Consider the following 12627-nt stretch of genomic DNA (forward strand, 5'->3'; position numbering starts at 1 on the left):
GTGCATTCTTTTTCAACAAGGGATACCAATAGAATGCAGCACATTTGAAAATAAAGGTGTCTTAAAACTACCTGCTCTATCTGAATAATGCAAGTTTAATTTTGACTTTCTTATCCCTTTAACATAAGTTTTTTTCATATATAAGTATGTCATGTTGCACTAGAATGTTCCTTTAACACTAACCACTACACTTATCTAATCTCTAATACCACTACCAACCTAATCAAATTTCTATTTACCTTATGCAGTAGCACAATAATTGATTCAGATCCCTAATATTTTATGTAATTTTTGGTGTGTATAGTACTCTATGTAGGGGATTTCCTAGATTAGAAGGGCTGTTCAATATTTAATTCATGGCAAAAGAATGAAAAATAAAAAGATTTATATTAGGAAGTATTTATTAATTACAAGAATCATGTTCAATAAATTATTTTTCTAATATGTCAGATTTTTATGTAAATACATTTTCTCTACTAAAGTTAATTAATACAATGATCATCTATATAATCTATACATCATCTGTCTATTTAATCTATCTATCATCTATCTATATATCTATCTGTCTATCTATTGATCGGTCTGTCTGTCTGTCTGTCTGTCTTGATATTAGGATGTATGTATTAAAGGGACACTAAACCCAAGTTTTTTATTTCATGATTCAGACAGATAATACAATTTTAAACAACATTTCAATTTACTTCTATTATCTAATTTGCTTCATACTTTAGATATCCTTTGTTGAAAAAATAGCAATGCACAGGAGTGAGCCAATCACACAAGGCATCTATGTGTAGGCACCAATCAGTAGCTACTGAGCATATCTAGTCATACTTTTCAGTAAATTAAATCAAGAGAATGAAGCAAATTAGATAATAGAAGTAAATTAGAAAGTTGTTTAAAATGGCATGCTCTATCTAAATCAAGAAAGAAAAAATGTGGGTTTCATGTCCCTTTAACCCCTTAATGACCGAGGACGTACGCCACACGTCCTCAGAAAAAAGGCAGTTAACGCCTGAGGACGTGTGGCGTACGTCCTCGGTTTGGAAAGCAGCTGGAAGCGATCCTCATCGCTTCCAGCTGCTTTCCGGTTATTGCAGGATGCCTCAATATCGAGGCATCCTGCAATAACAATTTGTACCCCTCCGGTGCAGAGAGAGCCACTCTGTGGCCCTCTCTACACCGGCCATCGATGGCCGCAATCGTTGGTGGGTGGGAGCTGCAGTGGGAGGCGGGTGGGCGGCCATCGATGGCTTCAGATTCACAGAGGGGGGCGGGATCGGGGGCGGGAGAGTCAGGGGCGCGCACAGACACGCGCGCGTGCACGGGGGATCGGCGGGCGGGCGCGTGCACGGGAGGGAGCGGGTGGGAACCACTTACACTACAGAAATAATTATGTAGTAAGTGGGAGGAAGAGGGGGAGTAAATGCCCCCAAAAACTAACCTACGGGATCTGGGTGGGGGTGGGGGTAGGGGTTGGTCGTGGGGAAGCTACACTACAGCAAAATGTAAAAAAAATAAATACAAAAAGAGGAAAAAATATTGTTAACTGGGTACTGACAGACAGCTGCCAGTACCCAAGATGGCCCCCAATAAGGCAGGGGGGGGGGTTAGAGAGCTGTTTTTGGGGGGGATCAGGGAGGTTGGGGGCTAAGGGGGGATCCTACAAAGTAGCATATGTAAATATGCTAAAGATGTATTTTTTTTTTAAAAAAAAAAACTTTTATTTTAGTACTGGCAGACTTTCTGCCAGTACTTAAGATGGCGGGGACAATTGTGGGGTGGGGGAGGGAAGGGAGCTGTTTGGGAGATATCAGGGGGTCTGATGTGTCAGGTGGGAGGCTGATCTCTACACTAAAGCTAAAATTAACCCCGCAAGCTCCCTACAAACTACCTAATTAACCCCTTGACTGCTAGCCATAATACATGTGTGATGCGCAGCAGCACTTTGCGGCCTTCTAATTACCAAAAAGCAACCCCAAAGTCATATATGTCTGCTATTTCTGAACAAAGGGGATCCCAGAGAAGCATTTACAACTATTTGTGCCATAATTGCACATGCTGTTTGTAAATAATTTCAGTGAGAAACCTAAAATTGTGAAAAATTTAGCGTTTTTTTTAATTTGATTGCATTTGGCGGTGAAATGGTGGCATGAAATATACCAAAATGGGCCTAGATCAATACTTGGGGTTGTCTACTACACTACACTGAAGCTAAAATTAACCCTAGAAGCTCCCTACATGCTCCCTAATTAACCCCTTCACTGCTGGGCATAATACACGTGTGGTGCGCAGTCGCATTTAGCAGCCTTCTAATTATTAAAAAGCAAAACCAAAGCCATATATGTCTGCTATTTATGAACAAAGGGGATCCCAGAGAAGCATTTACAACCATGTATGCTATAATTGCATAAGTTTTTTGTAAATAATTTCAGTGAGAAACCTAAAGTTTGTGAAAAAAATTGTGAAAAAGTGAACATTTTTTTTTATTTGATCGCATTTGGCGGTGAAATGGTGGCATGAAATATACCAAAATGGGCCTAGATCAATACTTTGGGATGTCTTCTAAAAAAAAATATATACATGTCAAGGGATATTCAGGGATTCCTGAAAGATATCAGTGTTCCAATGTAACTAGCGCTAATTTTGAAAAAAAGTGGTTTGGAAATAGCAAAGTGCTACTTGTATTTATGGCCCTATAACTTGCAAAAAAAGCAAAGAACATGTAAACATTGGGTATTTCTAAACTCAGGACAAAATTTAGAAACTATTTAGCATGGTTTTTGTTTGGTGGTTGTAGATGTATAACAGATTTTGGGGGTCAAAGTTAGAAAAAGTGTGTTTTTTTCTATTTTTTCCTCATATTTTATAAAAAAATTTATAGTAAATTATAAGATATGAGGAAAATAATGGTATATTTTGAAAGTCCATTTAATGGCGAGAAAAACGGTATATAATATGTGTGGGTACATTAAATGAGCAAGGGGAAAATTACAGCTAAACACAAACACCGCAGAAATGTAAAAATAGCCTTGGTCCCAAACGGACAGAAAATGGAAAAGTGCTGTGGTCATTAAGGGGTTAATAACACAAATCATGTTCAATAAAATCTTTTTATAACACTTATTAATCAATATTTTATTTTTTATATGTCAGATTTTAATGTAAATAAATAGATGTGTTCAACTGAAGTTAATTAATAAAATGATCATCTATCTAATCTATCTATCATCTATCTATTTTTCTATCTATCTATCTATCTATCTATCTATCTATCTATCATCTATGCATTTATCTGTAACACACACAAATAGTTAAAGACACATACTAAAACACACATGGACAAAAAGCTAACTAATCATACACTCTGCAATACAAATATATGAAACAAATCATAGTCAGTTGTTACATCATGTTTTTTAATAAAAATCTGAAACTGTAATGTTTGGCTTTAATTAAGGTGATGCTATTATTTGCTTTTATAAAGTGAATGACTTTGCTAAAATCATTTAACACAAATATTAATTTACAATATTATTAGAAAATGTGTTCAGGATAATTTGAATATATATTACTAATTAGACACAGATACTGTATATAAGGTGTAAATCCCTCACACCTAAGAGATTATCACATCAAGATATCTGATAACCTATAACAATATCCTGAGATCCTGGTAAGCAAATGTTATATCTTATACTTATATATTTGTAACACTTTTATTTATACTTCTTATGAGAGTGACCTTTATTTTACATTTAGTATAGATTTTTAATACTGGTAATTCACTTTTTTATGGCACCAGAGTAAAGAAACAACACAATATTAATAACAATTAAATTAATCAGATGCTTATTTATAACATTACACTGAATACTAAACATTATAAGGCTTTGTGGTGTAATCATGAAAATAATTAGCAATAAGGGATATTAGTAATCTTGTAGTTGTACATGACAGAACAATATCTATATCTATAAATTAATGCTGACATGTTCTATGGAATTGTAATCCTTTAAGCTCAGTTTTATGTTAAAAATACACTTCAGATAATAGAATAAAACAGTTTGCAAATATCATAAACATTATTTTGTGCAACTGAATGATTAAAAATCTATTTCATTAAAGGGACATGAAACCCCTAATCTCATGTCAATGTATTTTTAAACATCTTTGCAATTTACTTCTAATATCAATTTAGCTTTATTGTATTGGTATCCTTTATTGAAGGAGTAGCAGTGCACTATTTGGAGCTAGTTGAACACATTGGTAAGCCAATGACAACAGCCATATTTGTGCAGCCACCAATCAGCAGCTAGCTCCAGTCCCTGAGCCTACTTAGGTATGCTTATCAACAATGGATACCAAGTGAACAAAGCAACAGCAGTAAAATGGAAAGCAGCTTAGAATTGCATATGCTCTATCTGAATCATGATATCTTAATTTTGACTTTAATGTAATTGTGTTTTAATGTTTCTTTAATGAGATGTAAATCAACACATTTAGTAAAACTGTGATATGGTTCTAATTGTTTTTTTTTCTTTACTTTTAACAGGTAAAGATGAATTTTAAGTACATAGTTGCAGTGTCCATTTTAATAGCATCTGTATATGCACGAAGGTAAAATAAATATTCAAGGAAAGAACTATCAAAACTATTTATTTTAGATATGAATATTTTATCTCAGAGAACCTACTAAATATTCAAAAGAGATACTAAATTCTTAAAAATGCTATGGTCATATTTCCATATGTGGTAATAATTTTGTGACATAAAGCTTTCAAAAATGTGTAAAGTGCTATCTGCTTCCATTTTCCATCCAGTACAAATACACATTACATTATATGAGAGCACAAAAATGTAGTAAGATGTTAAAAGGAAGCTAACTTTTTACTTTCAACTTGTAAAAAAAAGTTAAGCCACCCACATAAAAAATGTACTTCCATTGGTGTGTGCACTTGAACAGGAGAGCTAAATAGTGAGGGAGAGAGAGAGAGAAATAATCAGTTTTTATTAACTTAAGGCTGTGACACACTGCAAGCGGAGCGACGCGCAGCATGTACATGCGGCTGTGTGCGCTCAGTGTGTCCTGCCTTTTCATCTCTGAGCACTCTGCTGCGTCAGGTCGCGTAGCTAAGCGCTCAGAGATGAAATATTTGAACTTCAGAAGCGATGCGACGCGGAGCGAAGCAGCTGCTTTGCCTCGCGCCGCATCGCTTGCAGTGTGTCACAGCCTTTAACCCCTTAATGACCGGACCATTTTTCAATTTTCTTACCCTTAATGACAATGGCTATTTTTACATTTCTGCAGTGTTTGTGTTTAGCTGTAATTTTCCTCTTACTCATTTACTGTACCCACACATATTATATACCGTTTTTCTCGCCATAAAATGGACTTTCTAAAGATACCATTATTTTCATTATATCTTATAATTTACTAAAAAAAAAAAGATAAAATATGAGGAAAAAATGGAAAAAAACACGCTTTTTCTAACTTTGACCCCCAAAATCTGTTACACATCTACAATCACCAAAAAACACCCATGCTAAATAGTTTCTAAATTTTGTCCTGAGTTTAGAAATACCCAATCTTTACACATTCTTTGCTTTTTTTTGCAATTTATGGAGCAATAAATACAAGTAGCACTTTGCTATTTCCAAACCACTTTTTTTCAAAATTAGCGCTAGTTACTTTGGAACCCTGATATCTGTCAGGAATACCTGAATATCCCTTGACATGTATATATTTTTTTTTAGAAGACAACCCAAAGTATTGATCTAGGCCCATTTTGGTATATTTCATGCCACCATTTAACCGCCAAATGCGATAAAAAAAAAAAAAAGTTAACTATTTCACAAATTTTGTCACAAACTTTAGGTTTCCCACTGAAATTATTTACAAACAGCTTCTGCAATTATGGCACAAATGGTTGTAAATGCTTCTCTGGGATCCCCTTTTTTCAGAAATAACAGATTTATATGGCTTTGGGGTTGCTTTTTGGTAATTAGAAGGCAGCTAAATGCCGCTGCGCACCACACGTGTTTTATGCCCAGGAGTGAAGGGGTTAATTAGGGAGCTTGTAGGGAGCTTGTAGGGTTAATTTTAGCTTTAGTGTAGTGTAGTAGACAACCCCAAGTATTGATCTAGGCCCATTTTGGTATATTTTATGCCACCATTTCACCGCCAAATGCGAGCAAATAAAAAAAAAACTTTACATTTTTCACAATTTTAGGTTTCTCACTGAAATAATTTACAAACAGCTTGTGCTATTATGGCAGAAATTGTTGTAAAAGCTTCTCTGGGATACCCTTTGTTCAGAAATAGCAGACTTATATGGCTTTGTCATTGCTTTTTGGTAATTAGAAGGCCGCTAAATGCTGCTGCGCACCACACGTGAATTATGCCCAGCAGTGAAGGGGTTAAATTAGGTAGCTTTTAGGGAGCTTGCAGGGTTAATTTTAGAAATCAGCCTCCCACCTTACACATCCCACCCCCTGATCCCTCCCAAACAGCTCTCTTCCCCCCCCCACCCCACAATTGTTACCGCCATCTTAAGTACTGGCACTAATCATTGTAAATGCTTCTCTTGGATCCCCTTTGTTCAGAAATAGCAAACATATATGACTTTGGCATTGCTTTTGTTAATTAGAAGGCTGCTAAATTCTGCTGTGCACCTCACTTGTATTATGCCCAGCAGTGAAGAGGTTAATTAGGTAGCTTGTAGGGTTAATTTTAGCTTTAGTGTAGAAGTTACCCTCCCACCTGACACATCCCCCCTCCCGATCAACCCCTAATTCCCCCCCTATTGCCTCTCAAACAGCTCTCTTCCCTCTCCCACCCCACAATGGTCACCCCATCTAAAGTACTGGCAGAAAGTCTGCCAGTACTAAAATAAAAGGCTTTTTTTATATATATCATTTTTTTAAATATCTTTTCTGCAGTGTAGAATCCCCCCTTACCCCCAACCTCCCTGATCCCCACCCAAACAGTTCTCTAACCCTCCACCCTCTACCTATTAGACACCATCTTAGGTACTGGCAGCTGTCTGCCAGTACCCAGTTTGACCTCATTTTTAATTTATGTCACCCACTTTTTTCTGTAGTGTAGCTGCCCCCACTTATTACCATACCCCCCTCCCCTTCCCAGATCTCTTTCCCTCAACGGATCCCACATAGGATACCCCTCATTGCCCCTCCTCCCTCCTTCCCCTTCACTGACGCAGCTTTTTTTTCCCCCTTGTCTGTAGCGTGGCGTAGCGGTCCCACCTGCTCTTGCCCTCCTCCTGCCCCCTCCAGCGATGGACCCCCCACCCACCTACTTCCTTAAACAATCTGCACCACCGCTGTCTGATACAGAGAGGGCCACAGAGTGGCCGTCTCTGCATCGGTAACTCTGCAACTTAATTTCAGCAGTGTCCAATATACCCCATGTGATCTCGCTATTTTTAGTGACATCGCGGCAGAGAGAAGCCCAGGACTGCAGCGACGTAGAGGGTACGGCGCTGGTTGTTAAGGGGTTAAAAAATGTAACTGCTTTTTTATAAGCAATTACTGATGTCTGTTATTTGCTCAGTGGTACTACAGACTAAGCAAAAGCCATCAGAGCACCAGGTGTGTCCATCTGTCCTAATTAGGTAGAACTGTGCTTTCAGAAAATAAAATATATTTTAAAAAACAATAAGTAGTTTAATCTTAAAATGTTAAAGTCATAAAATATGTTTACCAATCTGATTTATTTATTTATTTTTAGTGAAGAGAAAGAAGAATCACTGAGGGAAATCAGAGGTATAGGAGCAGCCATCCTAAGTGCTGGTAAAGCAGGTTTAAAAGGCTTGGCTAAAGGATTGGCTGAGCATTTTGGGAAGAGAACAGCTGAAGATCATGAAGTGATGAAAAGACTGGAAGCCGCAATACAGTCTCTGAGTCAGAGGGATGTTTTAGAAGAAGAATCACTGAGGGAAATCAGAGGTATAGGAGGAGCCCTCCTAAGTGCTGGTAAATCAGCTTTAAAAGGCTTGGCTAAAGGATTGGCTGAGCATTTTGGGAAGAGAACAGCTGAAGAACATGAAGTGATGAAAAGACTGGAAGCTGTAATGCGTGATCTAGATTCCTTGGATCATCCAGAGGAAGCTTCTGAAAAGGAAACCAGAGGCTTCAATCAAGAGGAAAAAGAGAAACGCATTATAGGGCCAGTATTAGGTTTGGTTGGTAGTGCACTTGGAGGTTTACTTAAAAAGATTGGATAATTATAACCAGTAAAATTTTGCTTTCATGAATATTTGTAAAAGGATGCTAATCAGATAACATATAATAAAGCATAAATAAAGCACAACAAAGATATTTAAACAAGCTGCATGTTCTCTACTCTGCTATTAAATAAAAATCATATGAGCAAAACTTGTTTATCATTTGAAAGTATCATTAGCATTTCTGCTTAATATTTAAAGTTTATCTAATGATTTTTCTACAAAAGCCAACATAAAATCTATGGAGATATTTGTAGATAATAATTATATAATATTTTCTACAGGATTGTGTTTCACCCCAACATGTCGATACCTGGAAAACTAGTTAATCAAACAATAAGAAGCATATGATATTTATTTACATGATTTTCATGCACCCTATTTTCTTATATGCACACTTGTTCCTCTAATCTTAATATAAAAACAATGTAACAAATATGACCAAAATGTTGATAATTAAGCAGCTATACTAAAAAACAGCAAAAAATGTAGGACAGGAAAATATATTAACATTTTCATTGATTTTCAACATTGTTTAATTAGTATTTATCTCTTAAAAGCCCATTTATACCTATAATGAGTTGCATTTTTTGTTGGTTTGCACAGCTTTTGTTCAATTTTAAATCTCTGGAGGAAACTCCAGAGTTCTGATGACTTTCTTCACTGTAAGTTCATCTTGAACTTTTACTATTCTGCCCTTAAAGGGACACTAAACCCAAATGTTTTCTTTCGTGATTCAGATAGAGCATAACATTTTAAGCAACTTTCTAATTTACTCCCATCATAACATTTTCTTTATTCTCTTGGTATCTTTATTTGAAATGCAAGAATGTAAGTTTAGATGCCTGCCCATTTTTGGTGAACAACCTAGGTTGTCCTTGCTGATTGGTTGATAAATTCATCCACCAATAAAAAGTGCTGTCCAGAGTCCTTAACAAAAAAAAAGCTTAGATGCCTTCTTTTTCAAATAAAAATTGCAAGAGAACTAAGAAAAATTGATAATAGGAGTAAATTAGAAAGTTGCTTAAAATTGCATGCTCTATCTGAATCACAAAAGAAAAAAATGGGTTCAGTGTCCCTTTAATCTATATAAGCAACATTACTTCTCTACTCTTATCTCTACTCTTTCTTCAAACCCAAAACGTCTGTTTTCCACTTTCAATACTCTTCTCCGCCCACCCCACCTCCCACCACAACTTTTCTCTCAGCTCAAGATTTTGCCAGCTACTTTAACAACAAAATTGAATTCATCAGAAATGAAATCAGCTCTCAACATAATTCCGGTCTCCCACCCCCTCAACAGCTCACAATCATCAAAAACCCACATAGCCATAAATTTAGCTCTTTTTCCCCTGTTTAAGAGGAAGAAGTTTCTGCCCTTATACTATCCTCTCACCTCACTAACTGTCTCATCGACCCCATCCCCTCACAACTACTCCCTTCCCTCTCTTCTACCCTTACCCCTATACTCACACACATCTTCAACCTCTCCCTCAGCACTGGTATAGTTCCCACATCTCTTAAACATGCATTAGTCACACCTATCCTAAAAAACCTTCTCTAGATCCAATATCCCCATCCAACTTCTGCCCTATTTCCCTACCCCTCTTGCCTCAAAGCTTCTTGAAAAGCTAGTATATGCACATCTATCCCATTTCCTTACATTAAACTCCCTCCTTGTTCCACTGCAATCGGGATTTCACCCCCTTCACTTAATAGAGACAGCAATTGTTAAGGTTACCAATAACCTACTTACAGCAAAATCCAAAGGCCACTTCTCTCTACTTATCCTCCTTGATCTGTTAGCAGCCTTTGATACTGTTGACCACCCTCATTTGCTCCATGCCCTCCAATCCTTCGTTATCTGCGACACAGCTCTCTCTTGGTTCTCTTCCTATCTGTCTAACCTTACCTTTAGTTTAGCCTTCTCTGGGGCATCCTCTGCCTCGTTACCTCTTTCTGTTGGGGTACAGAAAGGCTCTGTCCTCGGTCCCCTTCTCTTCTCAATCTACACGTCCTCATTAGGTTCCTTAATAAAGCTCCACGGGTTTAACTATCATTTGTATGCCGATGTTACCCAAATCTACCTCTCTGCACCAGAACTATCACCTTCTTTGCTAACCCATGTCACTCTCATATCTTATCTTGGATTTCCTCTCACTACCTCAAGCTAAATCTCTCCAAAACTGAGCTCCTTATTCCCCTCCCTTCTTCCAAAATCTCCACTCCCCATGTCTCTATAACTGTTGATAACTCCATCATTACCCCAACCTCACATGCCCGATGTCTTGGGGTCACACTTGACTCATTTCTTTCTTTCACTCCTCACATTCAAAACTTGGCTAAAGCCTGCCGCTTCCACCTTAAAAACATTGCTAAAATCAGACATTTCCTTACACAAGACACAACTAAGATTTTAATCCTTGCAGAACAATTGGGATAGACTCCCTGGAAAGAAATGCTGTGTAGCACTCTCTGCCCAGACTGGGGTAGAGACAACTGTGTATTTAAAATTTAACTTTTATTGGTTAACTTAAAAAGATGGGTAGACATAGACATTTAAAATCACTCTATCTCTGGTTGCTACTAGCAACTGTGTCTAGTTGCTGTTAGGCGATTCGTGAGACCGGTGAGTTAATATGTTTGGCCTTGGTTATCTGTATTAAATTAATTGGTACTCACTAGTTCTGGTCACCTTTAAATAAATAGGGATAACAGGTGCCCTGTAATTGTTGTCTGTAGGTGCGTTAGTTTCTCTTTATTAATTGGAACTCTTTAAATTCCAAAAATTGAGTGTGAAATTTGTTTTAATTATTGGCCTGGGTTATCGAGAAAGATTTGAGGTTTTATTTACATATGTACACAGACCCTTGGTTGTGTGGTTCGTGGTGCTTTGGAACCAACTCAATTTAGTTAAATTCCATATTTATACATGAATTTACCCAAACAGTATCAATTGTACCTTACAATGATATTATCTTAGGAGCATACATTAACTGTCTCTCTATTCTTTATCATGTTCCCCTTATAGGTTTTACAATGTGAGGTTTTATTCCCATATGTACACAGACCCTTGGTTGTGTGGTTTATAGTGCTTTGGAACCAACTTGATTTAGTTAAATTCCATATTTATACACAATTTTACCCAAACAGTATCAATTGTACCTTGCAATGATATTATCTTAAGAGCATACAGTTGCTGCCTTTCTATTCAATGTCATGTTCCCCTTATAGGTTTTTACAATATGGCAAGTTTAAACAAACGTTTTCTTTGGTTACTGTCAATTACAGTGATTGTTTAAATTTAAGCCTGTGCTTCTTTTAATCACTGTCAAATGAAGTGATTGTATGTCTCTTACGGTCTGAAGTGATAGTTATGCAACTTTAGGTGACAATTGAAACTATGGGTCACTGGCTATTGCAGTAGAACCATACTATATTGTGTTACTTTCTGGATTGGCACTTCTATAACTCTGTGGTAACCTTGTTTTACCCGTAATAAATTGCTGTGATGGTTAGTGCTTATTTTCTATATACGTTATTTGGCTGTTGTTGGTAGTTCCTATCAGCTCTTAAATTATTATTGCACTGGGAGTTGTGTGTAATTCTCCAATTGCTGTAACCTATTTGAAATGTTAATACTTGTGTGTGATTGAATGGTTCATATTATGGTATCATTCACACTGATGATTTAGTTTAAATACCCATTCATGCGTTGCTAAGTAATTCACTATATGTTGAGTCACCAAACAACCTAATAGTCACTCAATGGTAACGCCTCCATATGATTTTCTTATTGTCAGGAATACTGCTCCATCTTAAGAACTGTATCTCTTCTCAGAGAATACCACCTTTACTTCTTTGTTCCACCCTCCTAACCTATTTAAGTTTCACTCTGACGTCATCCAGGTGCTCAGTGATTGAGAAATTTCCTGACTACTGAGCTGTTCATATGAATTATCCTGCTATAGTTGGAACCGTATTGCTATTTCCTGAGAGACTGGATTTAACCTTGTGCATTCTCATTTGCACTGTCACCGTATCCAGCCTGTCACATATCAATTGAACTTTCACAGCGCTGCCCTGCACGCACCTGTTTCACTTTTGGTGGCGTATTGAGAAACCGCATCCGTGGTATAGAACTAACTTGGGGACACAGACTTTACCTTCCGTGAGTAACCGCTGCTGTAATCTTCGCGGCACTGAACCGTGTTCCGAAATCCGGAGGTTTCCAAGTGATCTCCGCTGCCTACGCTGACCGTGATTCACGGAACTACTTGCGGAGGAATCTACTCAGCCGTCGCTCTCACGGAGCGCTCTCTTGCAGCATACCTGTCAGGCTCACACGGAACGGAACCATTCCGTGTTCTCAGACTACAGC

General features: G+C 37.4%; 1 protein-coding gene across 1 annotated transcript; it reads left to right on the top strand.

Moving 5' to 3' along the window:
* The first annotated feature begins 3641 nt into the window (after positions 1 to 3641).
* Positions 3642 to 8397, top strand: LOC128651646 (bombinin-like peptides 3). The gene is made up of 3 exons (XM_053704647.1): positions 3642 to 3676; positions 4556 to 4620; positions 7751 to 8397. Exons 2-3 carry the CDS (start codon positions 4562 to 4564, stop codon positions 8244 to 8246), a joined length of 555 nt encoding a protein of 184 aa, XP_053560622.1. The 5' UTR covers positions 3642 to 3676; positions 4556 to 4561; the 3' UTR covers positions 8247 to 8397.
* Positions 8398 to 12627: the final 4230 nt, after the last annotated feature.

The sequence above is a fragment of the Bombina bombina genome, chromosome 3 (genome assembly GCF_027579735.1).
Source record: "Bombina bombina isolate aBomBom1 chromosome 3, aBomBom1.pri, whole genome shotgun sequence".
Classification (NCBI taxonomy): Eukaryota; Metazoa; Chordata; class Amphibia; order Anura; family Bombinatoridae; genus Bombina; species Bombina bombina.

Excerpts from the sequence above, each read along its gene's own strand:
- LOC128651646 (XM_053704647.1), top strand. The coding sequence starts at position 4,562 with ATGAATTTTAAGTACATAGTTGCAGTGTCCATTTTAATAGCATCTGTA. Across the intron at positions 4,621-7,750 it reads GCATCTGTATATGCACGAAG|TGAAGAGAAAGAAGAATCAC; the intron begins GTAAAATAAATA and ends ATTTATTTTTAG.